The 17,835-nt window shown below is 48.4% G+C and overlaps 1 protein-coding gene across 4 annotated transcripts in view; it reads left to right on the top strand.

The window, feature by feature from the left end:
* The window catches only part of CACNA1H (calcium voltage-gated channel subunit alpha1 H), a 191,965-nt gene that overhangs the window by 85,227 nt on the left and 88,903 nt on the right, over positions 1-17,835 (top strand). For all 4 annotated transcript variants that reach the window (XM_078381307.1, XM_078381306.1, XM_078381308.1 and 1 more), the window contains exons 3-5: positions 12,663-12,775; positions 13,580-13,713; positions 17,064-17,161. In XM_078381307.1, the coding sequence (XP_078237433.1) occupies positions 12,663-12,775; positions 13,580-13,713; positions 17,064-17,161 (345 nt within the window). The remainder of the gene's footprint in view (positions 1-12,662; positions 12,776-13,579; positions 13,714-17,063; positions 17,162-17,835) is intronic.

The following is a 17,835-nucleotide window of genomic DNA, read 5'->3' on the forward strand; positions in this document are numbered from 1 at the left end:
TTGCTTTTGGACCCTTCTTTCCCTTTTTCTCATTACCCCTAAATGCAGATAAAATTTACGGTTCGGTGAACTGGTGAACGAACTGCCTAAAAAGAATATCACTCCTCAACTCGCCTGGTGTTAATTGGACGACACCCTTATTAATTACTAGTTGGGAGAAGATCTACCGGTTGCAAAACTGTCATCTCACTTACATATCTCCCTGTGTGTTAGCAAGAGAATAAGCTTTTGCTTGGCGACTGAATGCAGCAAAGGAAGCTTTCCATAACAAAAGTCTGTCTTGGGTTTTCAGACAGCTCTCCCCTCTCCCTCTCCCTCTCTTTTAAAGAGGACCCTAACAGGGCCCAAGTGAGATATCTAAAGAGCGTCTTGACCAGTTCCACTCCTTCCCCAGCACTCTTCCGTGGCCGGGTGGAGATTCGAACCCAGGCCTCCTGCGTCCTAGTCCACCACTCTCTCCACTATCTGTTGCCCGCTAAGGATCAACTCCATTGGGTCACTTCGACATCCCGGACTCTGGGAGACCCCAATCCGTTGCTCTTCGTTGGGTCTTGTTGCAAAGGTCATGATTTTGCACACCTGCCCTGCACTTCTTCCTCTTGGTCCTCTCTGGGTGGAAGGGGGAGGGAGAGAGAAATCCAAAGTATTCCAGCAGTTCCTCCTTCAGAAACTGTAAGGGCTCGTCCCTTTTCCTTCTCATCTCCGTGCTCAGCAGCCGGAGGACCTTTCCATCGAAATACGTAGGACAGGAGGACCGGCTTAGGATCCCAGATGATCCAGGCAGGCAGACCTACCTGAGATGGAGAGGCGATAAAACCTCACACTTTTCTCTCCGTTTTTAGTCTGTGCGGAGAGATTGAGGAAAGGGTGCCGTAGAGGTTTACAAAACAATTGGCGACCGAGCGGAAAGGAAGGGACCTACCTCCTTCACCCAGAACCCTGGTTCCGGGAGTGATCTAATAAAACATGATGATGATGTTGATGGTTTAACATTGAAGTCCTGCTTTTCCACTGAAAGATAACTCACAAGGTGGCTTGCAGACTTCTGACTAGAACAAAAATAGATTAGAGTCACCTATAGCTAAAAATCATATTTTTTTTAAAAAATGGCAGAAAGCACCAGATAGATAAAAAGAAGGCAACTCTCATTTTGCAAGGTAAAGTCCTTTCTGGACCCAAACTATATGGGGCCTGATCCAGGCGAGCAAATAAAGCAGAGTCAGAGTTAGTTGGTCTAGCTTGACACACCATTAGCAGCAGAACTGCCTTAAAGAATAAGACAGGTCTGTTTATCTTCGCCCAAGCCGGTTTTGTTCCTCCTTTTTGAGATTCGCCGTGGTTCTGATTGACGAATTGTCTTTGGAGAGTGAACGAGGATTTGATTTGCACGTCGATAGCTCTGGAGCAGAGCTTGGAACTGGATGTTTGGATTAGAAGTGAAAACAAAAGAATAAAAAAAAAAGAGAGAGAAATTTATATATTTTTTTCATGTGAGCTTTTGCGAGCAAGCTCCCGTCATCAGACAACCAGTTCTGGGTGTTTGGAGGAGAAGACGTTGCAAAAGCAAGGAATGGGTGGCTCCCGGGCCCTTTCTGGTGGAGGGCCCTCCTCCCTTTGAACGGCCGCCTTGCTAATCTCTGATGTGAAGCGAAAGAACTGTAAGGAGCCAGGGAGATGCTCCTCATGCACAATGAACAGCCTCGGCAGAAAAGGCCCAGCAGTCGCACCTGCTCCCCGTTCTTATTCACTTGGGTGAAGGGCATTGCAGCTCTACTTAAATTATCCAGATCATCTCTGATTTTGCACCTGTGCATATAAATTAAGTGTCTTCTGCAAAAGAGTGTCCTTTCCCGTCACCCATTTCAAGGTGCACACCTTTCCTTTCTGTGACAGGTCAGCAGCTGATCCATGCTAGATGTGCCAGGGGCTCCCCCAACGTTGCGACTTGCGTGGAGACCCCCCCCAAAAAAAAACCCTTCAGCTGGTCCAGAAATCAAACCCGGCCCTTCTGCCTCATCCTCATCCATCCCAAGCTAGACACAAGTAGCTCCCAATCCACTGCTTTCCGGAAGAAGCTGGCCGAGGATGTAATGACCCCCCCACCCACTGGCGGGATTACATAAGCCCGCCTGCCCCCACGTTGTCTGATGAATTTATTTTGCTGGTATAGAGCACCAGCCCCATACCTGAATAATCCATCATTTTAATTGCTTCTCTGAAAGCCCAGCTGACAAACCCATCAGGCGGTGAGCTTAACTGCCCCGCACAGCTGGAAAGGGTGAAGGGGAGCTGTTTTTCAGAAGAGCCCGCCTTTGGGGGCTTCCAACCACATGTTGCATGGAAGGGTCGTAGGTTTACCGCCGTTAGGCATGTGAAATACGGCCGAGATTAATTGCTTCCCAGACCTTTCCTCCAAAAATGTTCTTGTCCGCATTAGGATCTTTGCAGAAAATAGTCGGTGAAATAGCTTGTGATCACGACCTGACAGCCTCAGAGGTTTGATTTCAGAAAAATCTTAAGAGGGAGAGGTATGGTGTGATGGAACCGAACTTCTGCAGGAGACAGCGATGTCTTCTTTCCTTGGAGGAGGTGGGCGCTGTGACGCCACACTGCCAGGCCTGTGCTATATAGCGCCTTTGCGTTGGGGGTCGCTGGATCATGCAACGTGAAAATGAGTTGCATTGAGGACTTCCTTGAGCAGGTGCAGAAAGCACACTGCCACTCCCGACAAGCGGGAGATGGTGCTAGCAGAGAGAGAACATCACCAGATCCAAAGCTTCTGCCCTCCACTCCCAATCGTTGGTACGAAGGGGATTTTCAGAATTAAAGAACTTACTTCTTTAAAAAAAGAAATTTTCAGTGACTCAACTTATGACTCGGAACACGTCCACCCCTTCCCCTTTTTTTCTGGGGTGGGCTGGGGGGGACTTATTTTTAATAGGGACTTGGAACCAAGGCATTGACTTGGAGATGGGATTCACCCACAACCTTTAGTTGATTTTCTAGAAATTGGATGATGCCAGGGGGAAAAAATTGCCCAAATCCCAACCAGCTCAAATCAACGCTCCAGCCGTGTTCAGGCCTCCATCTTCATTGTCATCCGAGTAGACTCTACAGATGAAGAGGGAAATGGGCCAGATCCATTCCCACCCTCCAGCATGTTGGCCGGCAGTCTCCAGCAGGGCTCTGAGCAGGCCCTCGGAGCCTCTCGGCACAATTTCAGCACAATACAAAACCTTTCTTTCCCCTTTATGGCTCTTTCGAAGGGTTCTTTTCTGTATAACTTGGCACTTCCTGGCTGCCCTTTAAAGCAGCGCCATGACATTTCCTTAGACACGAAACATCTGGGGAGGTGGGTCCTTTTTGCTTCCCTGCGCTAAGCCCCTAAAAGGTTTCGCCCCCCAGCCGAAGGAGAAAACATGATTTGAAATATCCTATAAAACACTGTGTTTGTGAAAAGGACGCCGAAGTAATTTTCCCTGTCACCTGGAAACGGGAGACAGATGGCTTTGTTCTCCAAACGATAGTATCTGAAAGGGTAGAAATTGGAATACAAGCCGAAGGAAGGGCTTTATCAGTAAAGGGCTGTTATCCTGCAAAGTCTTTTTACACCCCTTTTTAAACCCTTCTGTACCAGGTTTCCCTTGCCAGACAATTTAAAGCTGCCTGATCTGTTAACCCTTTAGAGCCGTGGTTCCCAACCTTGGGTTTCCAGATGTCCTTGGACTACAACTCCCAGAAGCCTTCACCCTTAGTTGTGCCGGCCAGGATTCCTGGGAGTTGTAGTCCATGAACATCTGGATTATCCAAGGTCAGGAAGCACGGCTTCAGAGCGATCTCCTCTTCAGCCTGGACAAATTGGTGTGCTTTTGTCCAAAATGTGGAATATTTGATCCTGCTGTGAGAGGGGCTGTCCGGACAGCTCAGTGAGTTACACCTCCGGCTGCCGAGGCAGAGGTTGGAAGTTCGATTCCCCCACGAGGCCTCCTGGGAGTAGAGCCGGCCTGGGTCGCCTCGGGCCAGCGGCGCACGGTCCCAGGGAGGAGGGAATGGGGAACCCCTTCTGAGTATTTTCTACTTGAAAGGGGGCTGCAAAAAGAGGAGAGCTAACAAGATGAAGGAGATCTGAATCGTGACGTTGAATGCATCGCATCATTTGCCACTGATGGCCAGGCCGCCTTGGGGAGTTGAGGTCCAAGACCGCCCTAAGGCCCTGTGATGGAGAACTCCTATATACTGCAAGCCGTATGCTCCGGGGGGGGGGGGGTTTACATGATCTTTGGTTGCCCATTGTGTAGAGAACGGACCATTCGAGAGCCATGTCCTTGTGATACCTGGAGAGTGACGTGTCTTAAGAGGAAAAGGGCCACTCTCTGGACATGCTCTCTATGTGGGTCAGGAGGAAATGAGAATCCCAGACCCCGTGGAGGGTGCGTATGGTATACAGAGACAGCCACCCAAAGACAGATATTCCTGGTGGGGGTGAGGGATGCAAAATCCAGGCTGATCCAGAAAAGCACCGCTAGCAGAAAAAGTCGCCAGCAGCGAGCGGAAGTCAATAATTCCATCGCTGAAGGTGATTAGGAGAACTCCGGCGGCTGCCTCATTAGATTTAATTTAATTAGGGAAGTTGCTGGCCACAGGGCTTTGGAAAGGAAGGGTGCGTTGGGGTGAAAGGAAGGTGGCCTAAAGGAAGGCGTGGGTTTCTGGAGGGAAGCTTTCAAACAGAAATGGTCTCCTTCTCTTTCTGTCTCACGTGAGAGAGCCCGTGCAATGTTGAGGTTAAAACATTGGACTAGACAGGCTACTAGTCCTCATTGAGCCATGAAACTGATGGAGCGACTCTGGGGCTGGCGAGCCTTTCACCCTCCCTCACAACTGCTTTTCATTGTTGTGAGGGTGAAGGGCAGGGTTGCACACCACTGTGGGGCAGATATCCAGATAAATGCATGGATAACTACCTGCCATGCATTTATCTACTACCCCTCTTGAACCCTGCCCCAGCATCGGACAGAAATCCTCTTCTTTCCTTTATAAATCACACTCTAAAAACAAGTCTGAGCCAAGATCTAGATTGCCCCATTTTTTTTTCCTTTAAAATTTCACAAATTCCTCCTAACCTCCTACGGGTCAAAAGCCTTGTTTGGTCAGCTGGAAAGACCACATTTTTTCTGTGGCCTTTCCAGGCTCATCCTTCCCTTCTCAGCACAAGCGGTAATCGGCGTCCCATTAATGAGGGGCCAGAGGCAACTGGGCTGATCAGCAACACTGCAATGTGTGTGTGTGCGCGCGCATGTGGTTTCCGAAAGCCCGTGCCGCTCCCCTACCTGCTGGGAAGAGTGCAAACGCTCCTTGGCCCCTGGGTAGGAAGGCTGGCTCGGGAAGGAGAGAACTGGTGCTCCAGGGTACGGCAGGAGGAAGAAGCTGGGGAAGAGAACGCAAGAAGACAAGAATGTGTTTTTTTTTTGAATCCTCGTATTATTTTATTTTATTTATTATGTGCCAGGGCTGAGAGATACCTGCTCAATGCCTCCAAGGGATGGTCCTGGCTGCACTGGCTTTGCTGGGCTGCTGGATCCGACCCCTTTGGGAGAAGGAGATTCCTCATTGCTCCGGCAGTAGCTGCAGTTTGGCAATGGAGTACATGGTTTCGAACGCAGGCTCACTTCGTGAGATCTCCAAGGGATCGTGTTACAGTGGCTGCATGTGTGTGCAGGCAGAAATTCAGCAGGTGCAGGGAGAGGTGGAGGAAGGATCTTTCCAGCCTCTTTCACTGTGGGTTCCTTCAAGGACGCAAATCATTAAGGCTTTGAGGCCTCCTTAAGTTAGGATGACATGGTGTGTGTGTGTGGGGGGGGTTGTCTTTTGTTATCAAGGGTGGAGGCTGTGGGTTATTTAAAGCAGCCTGGCTGAAAAATTGCCACTTGGTCTGAAGAGTTCCCTGTTCAATGGGAGCTCATTTTGAAGCTTTGCGTTCAAGTTGCCCCCTTGAATCAAAATCCTTAAGGGGGGGGAGGGAAAAAGAGAAAGAGGATTAAAATGGAAAAGTTATAATTGCCTGCATTCATCAGCTGGACATTCAAGAAATGCCAAGCTGAGACTAGAAGCCACACACGCACACACATACATTTTGCATGGCGATGAAGCCTGTATTGATTGCCCCGGCAATCTTCCTCCGACAGAGCAGTTAATTGGTCAAGGACTCCTAGCGATGGGCAGGGCGAGTCCCAAGGGCTGTTTTTCCGACCAAGCCCCGCTTTGCGTTTCAAAGAAGAGGCATCACATTGGAGGAATCTGGGGGAGGACAGAAGCCAGAAGGTTGCCCCCCCCCCACAACATGGTTGTATTAGCCTGAATCTCCTGCTAAGAGGGGGGTCTTACAGCAAGTGGGAAAGAGAAGCTAGGAATTCCCCAAAGGGTTGTGGCCATTGGGAGACTCTCTTGAGGGGCCAGTTGGCCACCACAAGGTCAGGATCCAGCCCAAAATCGGCTCAAGCCCCTTGCAGCTTGATGCAACTTGCAAATGGAGGACAGCTTCAGCTTCTCGCGCCTTCCTTCTGGGCAGCGGGAGAGATGATGCCACTGGGGTGGAGGGAGGAACACAGACTGAGCAAGAGTGAAAATCCTAAACCCTGTGACGACCCTAATTCGGGGTCTTGTCAATGACGTGCGTGCTGGTGGTCCAAGACTTAACTCGCTTTGCAGACTCTCAGAGATGTCGATGGACCCGGGGGGTCTCGAGGTGCTGAGTGGAGATCTTGTGGATGGCAATGGTCCTCCAGGCCTTCAGGAATGGAGACAGACGTCAGGATGGGCAGCTCTTGCAGGAAAAGAAACTATGACTTGGGTGTGGGAGGGGGTCTATAAAGCCGAGACCTGACAGACCGACGGACTGAGTAAGTCAGTCTTTGTAAGTGAACTCGTGGGAAAATTCAGCACAAAGAGCTCCAGCCGTGAAGTCCACGGTCATACATGTCCTCAAAGCATGAAGAGATCAAAGCCTATTTTGTCTTCCAAGCACACACTCAGGATTTGAGCAAAAGGGCGCCCTCGCTGTGCTGTTCCTCGAAAGAGGTGTTCAGAGAGTCCCTTATTGCTCTACGTGAAGTTTCAGCACTTTTTTCTCGCTACCATCGGCAGAAAGGCCCGGCTTCCATAATTCTCTTCAAACCTTTAATCGATAAATATCCACGCCAGGTTTGTCACTGCCGGTTTTTCGTTCCGAATTTCATGAGCTAATGGGAAGAAACGTTTGGTTTATTCGCCCCGGACGGCTTGCTGATAAAACGCACGGGAGTTGTGGCTGGTTTCTGCTATTATGAAAGACAAGGAAACTGTCTCTCTGTGTTTGGTGGAGAAAACATTCATGTTCCCGCTCCAGCACTGAACTCTCGGTTTTAAGAGGCCTTCGTATCTGGTTGCAACGCAGGGAGACTATTGCAGAGTTACAGCTAGTGATGCCTATTCCCTGGGAAGCAGCCGGGAAGGCATTACACCCGTTTAAAAGGATCAAACTGAGCTTCTCTTTGCCATAAATTCTTTTCCTTTGCATTACAATCATGTGTGTGCTTAAAGGAGAAACTTAGTCCCCTACCCCTCAGTTGTTGGTTTTTTTGGGGGGGGGAGTGGTTGAGGGAAAGACAGAGAACCTGCATCACCCCCATGATCATCCTAATTTTTTTAAAAAAAATTCCCTCCCCCTTTACTAATTCAATCAGCCTCTAAAATCCAGCACAGCTAAAACTTGATGGCAAGGATCTCAATAAAGAATCTGGATTTTACTCGGATCATGAAAGTGAGTGCTAGCAAGGTTTCATTTTCAAGAACGGAGGTCTGGATGGTTCGGGGCCCGAATCTGACAAAAGGCAGAAGTATACAGAGGAAGGCAGGGCCAGATTCTGCAAGAGGCAGAGCAATTTTGCTGGTGGTGCCTCCCAAAGAACGTTGGGATTTTGGAGAACCGAGGATCCGTGCGACTCGGACCCCCGAACTTTAAAAGGTTTACCGCAGTTGGGGAAGTGCGACACAAGAGTCAGCAGCCTGGGCTCATGCGTTGTGGTGGCGGAAACTGGTTCCCGCAGAACGCCTGCAAATTGTCACCATTTGCCACTGGTGCAAACTAGGTCACAGCTTGCCGACTATCCCTTTGTGTATTCACAGACACAAACACACAAACACACCTCTTGCAACCACCAGATGTGTCCTGAAACAACACACAAGTCCCTTGGTGTGGGAAGGCTGCCGCTGGAAGGGACCTCAAAAGGCATCACCTCCAACAGAGAGAAAGAGAAGATGCTAAAACAGCATGGGAACACCCCGAGGGGCTTCGGAGGTCATGGCTAGGAAAACCTTCCGCTGCCCAGACCTGGCAGCCGCTTCGTTCCCCTCTGCCGGATGTTTTTGGACCACAGCGCCCTCTGGCCCTCGGCTCGGCTTGCTGTGCCTGATGGGAGTGGTTGTCCCACCCACCTTTGGGGCCCAAGTTTGGCCGACTGGCTGTGGCTGTCACCTCTGAGACAAAAATGCTTCCTGTCTGCATTTGGCGCGAAAACCTTCAGGAGGACAATTTGGAAAGGCGGGAAGGAGAAAGCGCACGTGTCTGAAGTTGCAGCGTGCAAAAGTGGACGAGGGAATCCTTTCAGAGCACGAGACCCAAACCAGACCATTGAAATTATGAGACAGCTGGGGACGGAGTTCCAGCTGGGGGTGGCTTCTCTCTCTCTCTCTTTTTTTTAATTGCCGAAGGCCTTTAAACAGAGATTGCCAGCAAGGGGGAGCCTCGAGTCGCGTGTGTTTCCATCATCGGTGGGTTGGACTACATGGTCCTTGGGGGTCCCTTCCAACTCTGCCACTGCATCCGTCTTTGATTCTAACCTGACCCTATCTGGAGGCCATGTGGGAGAAACATACGGTGGCAGGCGGTGCGGAGTGAGGCCGGCAGGAGAAGTCAGACTCCTTTCTGAGGACGTTTCTGATCTTTTCCTACCTATCTAGAGAGAAACAAGGTCTAATAATAAGTCATTGTCTGTCTGTCTGTCTCTCTCTCTCTCTCATTCTCTGTCTTCAATTCCAGCCTTTGAGCAAATCAAAAGGAGTGACAGCTCCGGGAGAAGCTGCTTGGCACTCCCTCCCTTCACGCCTGGCAGAGAATGAGACTTTGCAAAATCTGCCCACCACCCACCGATAGAGAAGCCTTTCAGGACTGGCCTCTCGGTTCCTCTCGGGCGAATTGTTTCAGAGTTTGGCCCTTTAAGACACAGAACTGGGAAGCTACCCACAGTGCGCTCTCTCTCTCTCTCTCTCTCTGTGGGTGTGTGCATTGGGGGGCTGTGTAGGGACACATATACACACAGAGAGAGAAACACAAATGACATAAATGCTTTTTTGTGCCATTGGAAGAGGTACAGATCCTGGCTTATCTGCTAGACTGAGACTCGCAAGGCTGGCTTCTTTCCTCCCTCCTCCTCCTCCTCCTCCATCTTCTTCCCCGTTAAGACCGTAAGAATGTAATTATTAAGTAAGACAGATTGATCCTTTCCTCAAACCAGCGCTCTAAGCCGCCCAGTTCCTGAGGCTTCCTGCCAGAGTCTTTTCCTTTCCAAATGTATCTCGACAGCAAAGAAGCGCCTTGAGTTTCCAAGCCCACCCTGGCCAAAAAAAATGTGCTCCCCCCTGCCCTAAATTGAAAAGAGAGAAGGGAAGAGGAAGAGGGAGGAGAGGGAAGGCACCGGTTTTGCACCTTGGCTTTGTTAGGAAAACAGTAATGACCTTTGAAGGTCACAATAGGTCACTTCTTTGGACTACGACTCCCAGAATCCCCAGGCAGGGTGGCTGATGCGGATCATTGTTGTTTTCTGTGTGCAGTCAGGTCACCTCCGACTCATGGCACTAGCGATCTCCAGCATGCCCTGCCTTCAGCCAGGACGCAAGCCTGTGGTTTCCTTGAGGGAGTCAACTCATCCCACCTTGGGCTTCCCTCTTTTCCTGCGGCCATCCACTTTTCCTGTCATTATTGTCTTCTCCAGAGAATCCCGCCTGGGAATCGCGGCAGTTGGCCCATCCTTAGCCCTCTTCCTGCTCCGTAATTCTTAGGATCTCCAAACTGGCTCCATCGTTGGATGCAGAGGAGACCTGCCGTTACCCCAGACTTTCCAGGATGTTTTTTTTTCCAGGCCAGAGTTTTTTTAATTCCACCAAAATACGAAACAGTATGGAGTGGTGGGGATAGTGGTTTGTGTGTGTAACAGTTGGCCCTCTGCTCTTGCAAACATCTCCCTGGAAGCTGTTCTTAAATTTTTGCTGCTTTTATAAAAATGAACCCATTCCATGGTTTCTCTTCCCCCGGCCACCTAAAAAGGCATTTAATTCATTTGGGGCTTTCTTTCTTCGTGTTTCTGAACAGGCACCGCTGCATAATTTAATGCCTCCGGCCTGGTGGGAATTCCACTTTAAGCCATTTCCCCAATTTCCTTTCCTGCTGTCTTTCTGCACTTAACAAACACAGCTCGGCTTTTCGTTTTCCCGTTCCTCCGTGTATTCTTTTGACAAATGGGAAAGCCAATCGCTTGCAAAATGGATCACCTTCTCTCTCTCTCTCTCTCTCTCTCTCACACACACACACACACACAGAGAGAGAGAGAGAGAGAGAGAGAGAGAGAGAGAGCGAGACAGAGCCCTTTTCCAATACTTGAAAGGTAGTCCTACAGAGGAGGGGCAGGATCTGTTCCCGATCAACCCAGAGTGGGGGTTAGACTTGATGACCTTAGAGGCCCCTTCCAACGCCATGATTCTGTGAACCTGATTAAATGCACGGAGAAATAAGAATAATAGCAACAATAACACCATCAGAGCTGCAAAAAAAGGGGGGAAGGCAATATGTGGAACAGCATACAACTTTTTAGTGTGGCATTTGCTTTATTCTTTTAAATATTTGTATATTTACAGTTTTTCACTTTTAAATATTGTCTTTTAACGACATAACGCCAGCCTGGGTCCTTTTTTTAAGAGGAGAAAGGGCAAGGTGTTAAAAATGTATTAAATAAATAAATAATAAACATTACATTGACGTTTAAGCGAGGTTTTTGGTTAAAACTTTTATCTGTTACGTAATACTAGACAAAAACTGTGTCTTTTGTTTTTGAACAATAAATAGGCAGAACAGGCTAAAAGTGATAATCATAAAACACAATTAAACCAGAACAGTCCTGAGTTGGAAAGGGGTTTAAAAACATGCTTTTAAGAAGCTGAACATCTTGTCCATCCTCCTTAAAAACCCGGTTCTTGGCCACTGCTCTGTTGTAAAAGGCTTGCCTTTATGGAGAAGATCTTTGCCTGTTGGCAGAAGGAGAACAGAAGGGGCCGGTTGGGAGCCACCACTAAGAAGATCCTCTCTCTCTCTCTCTCTCTTTCTCTCTCTCTCTCTCTCATTTGGTTTTTTAAGAGATTTCCTCTTATCTCTTTGAATCTCTGGACATTCTCAGATAATCTTACTGATTTTTGAAAGGTTGCTGGTTGATGAAATTGAAAAAAGCTTGGCTTGACCTTTCTGGTTTTTTATCTTCGGATTGGTTGTCTTTAGATTCGCTCTCCCCTTTTCAAATATATATATATATTATCTGTCATCCAGCGAATTCTGCACTGGAACACAGAGTTGAAAACAGACAGACCCACTGCAGTTCTTTTTTCCTTATGTCATTCTCTCCCCCCCTTTTTTTCTTTGGTTTATTCTCCCTCCCTCCTGCTTTTTCTTCTTTTATACTAAACCCATTTTTTCTTTGACAACTCTTTTATATGCTGTTTTTCTCTTTCCAGTATAGATTGACAGGTACTGAACACCTTTCTGTTCACTTTGCTCATATTGGAGAGGATGCGTGGAGGGGCTTTGGACTAAAGAGAGCACAGATTCTTCTTCTTTATTGTTTTAATAAAAACATGTGGTGGTGGTGGTGGTTGTGCTGGAGATAAAACAGCCGAAATCTAACAAGCGAGACGGGCTGAACCCGTTTCTCTCCTTTAGATGACTCACACTCTTCTCATTTCCTTCGCTAGCGTGTAATGGGCTCATGCTCCCTGTTTGTTGACAAATGCAAAACTTCATTTTTAGAAGTTCCGCAACAACAACAACAGCTGCCATTCACGTCTCACTTCTATCCCCTTTGTGTCCGGTGGTTGGGGGGTGTGAGTGATGACAGACGGCTGTCCTTCCTTCATCTTCATTGGAGCCTGCTTGGGTTGGGAGCTGCTCACTCCACACCCTTGAGAAAAGCCCCCTCTTTGTACCTCTGGCTTCCGTGTACGGTTGGGATCTGCGTCGGTTGTTGGCTTTTATCCATTGTTAAAACAGGCAGATAGGTTGTCTTCTATGCAGGCCAGTGAAGGTTGGAAATCCCAAGTTGCGAGGTGAATCCATTCTGGGTTTTAACCTGAATTTCAAAGACGCTGTCCATTGTGCTGAACCCGTTGCAAGATCAGATCCAGCCCTTTGGACAGCACTGAGAAAGTCTGGACCCAAAGCAGATTTAATGCCGGCTGGAAGATCGGGGTCACCACCAGCTCTGACGGATGCCAACCCCGCCAGACGTCTCTGTTGTACCTTCTGCCTGTTTTGGGGAGGGGGGGTTGAATGCCACCATCCAGTTGGCTTCCTTAACTCTTTGCTCCCACCTGGTTCGAGCACGTCAGTATGCTGGTCATCCTCCTGAACTGCGTCACCCTCGGGATGTTCCAGCCTTGCCAGGACACCCGCTGCACCTCGGAGAGGTGCACCATCTTGGAGGTAAGAGGCCAACCTTTCTCTCCCCCTTTGCTTGACTTTCCAAACGAGGTCTCATGGTGAATTGTTTATTTTTATTATTATTATTATTATATGCAGAAAGTCATAAGGTCAAAGTAGGCCCTGGGTCGAAATCTTCCCAGGCAAGAACTGCTTCGGAATCCCAGAGGCTCTTCTCTGTGCTTATTGGGGCTTCATCATCACCACCACCACCACCACCACCATCATCTTAGAACTGTTCTGGGAGCTGAACACCAAAACATCAGAAGGAATATGAGTTGAGAGCTGATATAAAAGAGACCTTCCTGTTGTTCCATGGACACCAACTCCCACCGTACCTCATCACTGGCTGTGCTAGAGAGGCATGATGGGAGCTGTAGTCCAAGCCACATTCCAGGGGCCATAAGTTCCTCCTCACTTCCATCCCTTAAGTGTCCACCAATAGAGCCCTGGGTACAGTTTTCTCTTCTTCTTCCATTGATAACCTATCTGGCTGGAAGTAAAGTCAAAGCGGAGCTGGCATGGGGATTATGGGAAATGTAGTCCAAAAGAAGAAGAACTTTCCTGGGCTCTGGGTCACAGCCTTGACCTCCCCTTTGCTGTTGTCACTGGGGGGGGGGGCAACCTGGACTTATGTTCAGGCTCAGCTACATTTGACAGCAACTGACTGGTGCTCTCCATGTTTTCTCTTATCCGCAAGGTTCGCTTATGCAAAATTACCCAGGTCACAGGTGGAAACGTCCCTCTTTTCTTCCCCAGATGTAAAACTCTGACGGCAGCTTTGTTTTCTCTCCTCCCCAAATGCAGGCATTTGATCACTTCATTTTTGCATTCTTTGCTGTGGAGATGGTAATCAAGATGGTGGCCCTGGGAATCTTTGGGCAGAAGTGTTACCTGGGAGACACGTGGAACCGCCTGGACTTCTTCATCGTCATTGCTGGGTCAGTAGGTGGCTGGTCGGTCGGTCATGCATGCCGGAAGTGGAAAGAAGGATGTAAACATGCATCCCAATGATGGAGGGTGGGTGAGGGGGTGTTGAAACCCTACTGGCTTCCTTTCCTTCTCTCACCAAACCTTATGGGGGGTGGAGGGAATATGATCTGCCAGATTTATAAAAGTTTTGGAAAACAATCTAAGAAACAAGAGACAAGCTTTTCTCGGTTTGGCAAAAATCCTTTGAACCAAAGAGTCAACCAGCCGGAACCATGGATATGAAGCATCTCCGTTCTGATTTCATTGGGTTTCTCCAATGAACCGCTCTGGGTTTTCTTCCTGCCATTGTTATGGGCCGCAAGACTTGGTGCTTCGTTCATCCACCAAACGCCACGTTTGTGAGTCACTGTCTTCTCACGACGACGCTAGGTTTTTTCAAACCACATCTGCACAAGAACCTTGGACATGCCGAACGGCTCCCTGGCTTTCGGTATCAAGTGGCCTTTGTGATGACCCATGTTCCCACCAAAACCACGGACCCTTCTCTCAAGAGCAGCAGATGGTGGCAGTTAGCTTTGAACAGAGAATGGTAAAACCAAATTGCCGGTTCAATTTAGAGTTGACCAACTGAATGAATTTCTAAATGATAAGTCAGTGCATGTATGTATATATTCATCCCATTGATTCAATGGGTTCACATCAATTGGGACCAAGCAAATTGGATTTAATGTACTATTTTGCTAGTTATGGTGGAATATAAACATATCCACATCAAATGGCCTTAAAATACTCTGATTCCTCCTCCTCATGCTTTGAGCATAAACATATCCAAGAGCAGTTCTAAATTTAAGCTAGGGCTCCTTCCTACGGAGCAAGCAACATCTTGAGTCCAGACAGGAAACCTGTAACGTCCACTTCCTGTCAGTTTGAGTCAATAGAGTAGCCAGTTCTCCTATCTGAAGGAATTCTCCCATATCAAGCTCTCCCCAAACTTAGATCTAGAACTTTTGCCCTTGAGATGCCTTCAATGGCATACAGAGGTGGAAGGAACCACTTTTAAAATCTGCAAATTCTTAGCAGTAAAAGCTTTGTGGTTTCCAGTGAATTTGTGGCAGAATATCACTCAAAATGCCAAGCAGAAATGAAAAGTTGAAGCTTCTTTTTGGGGGAACCATTTTTCAGAGAGGGATCCATGTTTGTCTTGTTTCCACAACAACAGAAACTTCCTTAATTTTTGGAAAACAACCAAACATCATACCCTCAACCCCTCACCTTTGATAAGACAACTACGACAGCAATCCTTCACCCGGGTCTCTGGCAAAGCAGGGCAAAGATTAGGAAAAAAAACCCAACCCCTCCCCGAGTCCAAGAAAGACTTGGCTTTTCAAAATTAAGGTGTTGCTTTTAAAACGAGGCATAAAAGAAGAACTTGAACACTTCCATGGTTTTGACATTAAAAGCCTCTTTTTATTTTGTTTCAAATTTGATCCTCTGACGCCGTTCTGTCCTCCGAACGGCCGCTCAGCCCTCGATTATGGAGCTATTTTAGGGCCTGGCAGGATAAGGACGTGTAGGGAGAACGTGTAGCAACCTCTTAGCCCTTTCCGTCTCCTCGACGGAGTTGAGTCAATGCAGATGTGGGGTATCAAATCCAGGCTGTGGTAACCGGGGAAACCTGCATGCAAACAGGACTGAACTGGAATGAAGTCAACCGGCTGGCTTTTTTCTGCCCCACACCTCTGCGGGGTACATGTGCTCGGCTGAACAAACTATGGGCCACCTTATCAGGTGGCTTCATTCCTCTTTGATCCTCAAGCGAGTCTGAAAGACATGGGAAAGTGTGACCGGCTCTCAAGGGCAGACCCTTCTCAGAGGGCCTGTATCTGCCGCTTTATCTCATTTGAGGGTTTTTATTTTTAGCCGTGACCTCTTAAATTCCAGAGCAGTGAGCCACCCTGTACCAGTTGTGGGTAACAAGAGCGGGAAACTTCTAAATACCCTTTATTTGAGTCCCTTCCTGCATTAACTCAGGCACCATTAAGCTACCTCACAATTGTAACACAACGAGTGTGTTCTGCTCACTCTCTCTTCTAGTTACAGAGTGTTGGTGGGCAGTTGTGCATCAGCGCCCAGCATCTGCGCAGGCTTCCGACTGGTATTTAAAAGTAAAGAAAGGGTGGTGGGAATCCACTCCGTGTTTCACTCTGAACTTTAAGCAAGCTGTGGAGTCCTCCGCTAGCAGGGGGTTGGGCTAGGTAAAACTTGGCATCCTCGCTTGAAGTCTGCAATTCTACAGTTCTATGACTCTGCAATGGAGGTTTGCCACACTCAGAAAAAAAAGAGGTCTCCCAAGTTGGCAAAATGCATTTCCAAGAGCTACAGTGTTTTGATGTTTCTGTTTATGTGGATTTAAGAGAGAAAATACACCCACACATCCAAAACAATTAAACAGAGGTGTCCTTTTATTATGGAAAGCACTTAAGCACTTGATAAATTGCGATGACAGCCAGACAGCGCTTCAAGATGCTCCAGTATTGTATTTGTGCAATGGCGCTAGGCAAAGTTCTGTGTTGTTCCTGGAAAGCAACTTTCCAGCTCACACACCTGGCGCTTGGTGACGGCTCTCCCTGCTCCGACTGGCAGGTGGAAACTGGAATTTGCAATAAAAACTTCCCTGCCGCTGAGTGGCCCACGGATCAATGCAAGCCGTTTCCCATTGACGTTCGGTCTGGGCGGCAGCTGCTCAACGTAGCCAAGTCGGTTTCGGACAAACCCACTGAAAAGCTTATTAAATGTGGGGCAGGATTCACCAGGAAGGATGCTGAGCAACAGCCGTGGGGGCTGAGAGCCAAACAAGATTGGCCGGAGGGGAAGGGAAGGAGACTTCTTTGCTTTATTCCCTTGGAATAATTAACTTTGGCACACTTTCCCCTTGCTGGAGACAGACAGAGCTTCCAGTCTGTTTATTTATGCATGGCTATTTAAGCAAGCAGAGGGCTTAGGCGTGGTGATGTTTAACTACAGCGCTCACGATTGCTCTGTTGCCACTCCAGCCGGAAGTCCAAAGCCGTAACTTGGCCAAGCTGCGTGCCTCTCCCGGGGGATTGGCAATTTGACCCCTTGCCTCGCAGGTTTCGATCCTGACGGGCTTGGAAATCACAACCCGTTCATCTTCCTCCCTAAAATTTAAGGGTTTTTTTGGGTGGAGGGAAATACAACCCCTCTTGATCTGAAATCCATTGTTTGGGGTGGAGTTTAACATCCCTATTCTTATGAAACATGGAAGGTGGCTGGAGTTTTCCTGCTCACTGGTGTGCGCCTCTCTCTCTCTCTCTCGTAACTCTTTCTTTCTCCCCAGCATGATGGAGTATTCCTTGGACGGACACAATGTCAGCTTATCCGCCATCCGTACGGTCCGCGTCCTCAGGCCATTACGAGCCATTAACAGAGTGCCAAGTAAGTCTCCTTGGGCTTTGAGCTAGCTTTAAATATTTTTTTGGGGGGGGGAGAGATTAACAAAAAGTGACACAGGCAGGGCCTTCCTGGTCCAGAAAAGCCCCTTCTGGTTTCTTCATGCGTTTCTTTCTTTCCTTGGTGCTCTGTTGGATGAAATGGATTTCTTCCCTCTTCCTGTCCCCTTCCTGAATCAAGGGGAACCCTTAACCCTAGAAGTCTCTCACCCATGGCTCTAGCTCCACTGTGACAAGCGAGCCACCGCACGGCCTTTCTCTCATCAAAGACCAACGCCTCTCCTCCTCATCTTCCCAAGGGCCTTCCCGGATCAGCTCTGCTGGCTTTTTGTACGCAACGGAGGCAGAACCAAACGGGCGTTCATCTGTTCCTGGGGGGTTCAAGTGGGCCTTAAGCCCCTTTCAGCTGCTTTTCTCCTCAATCCAATTTGGAACATAAGCCTACGCGTTTGAATTCATTTCCGGGTAGCGCCAGCGCGGTGCCGGGTGATCCTTCACTGATATGCTAATGTCTGAGCTCTTTTATTGCTTCTCGGTGGAAATCCATTTCTGCTGAGAGCTGCGGTAATTGCAGGGGGGGAAAAGCCATCAGGTATAGCCACGAGAAACGGCTTGGTCTGCTCTCTGCTTTGTTGGGAAAGCTCTGGAATTATCTGCGTT

The sequence above is a fragment of the Pogona vitticeps genome, chromosome 13, assembly GCF_051106095.1.
Source record: "Pogona vitticeps strain Pit_001003342236 chromosome 13, PviZW2.1, whole genome shotgun sequence".
Taxonomy (NCBI): Eukaryota; Metazoa; Chordata; class Lepidosauria; order Squamata; family Agamidae; genus Pogona; species Pogona vitticeps.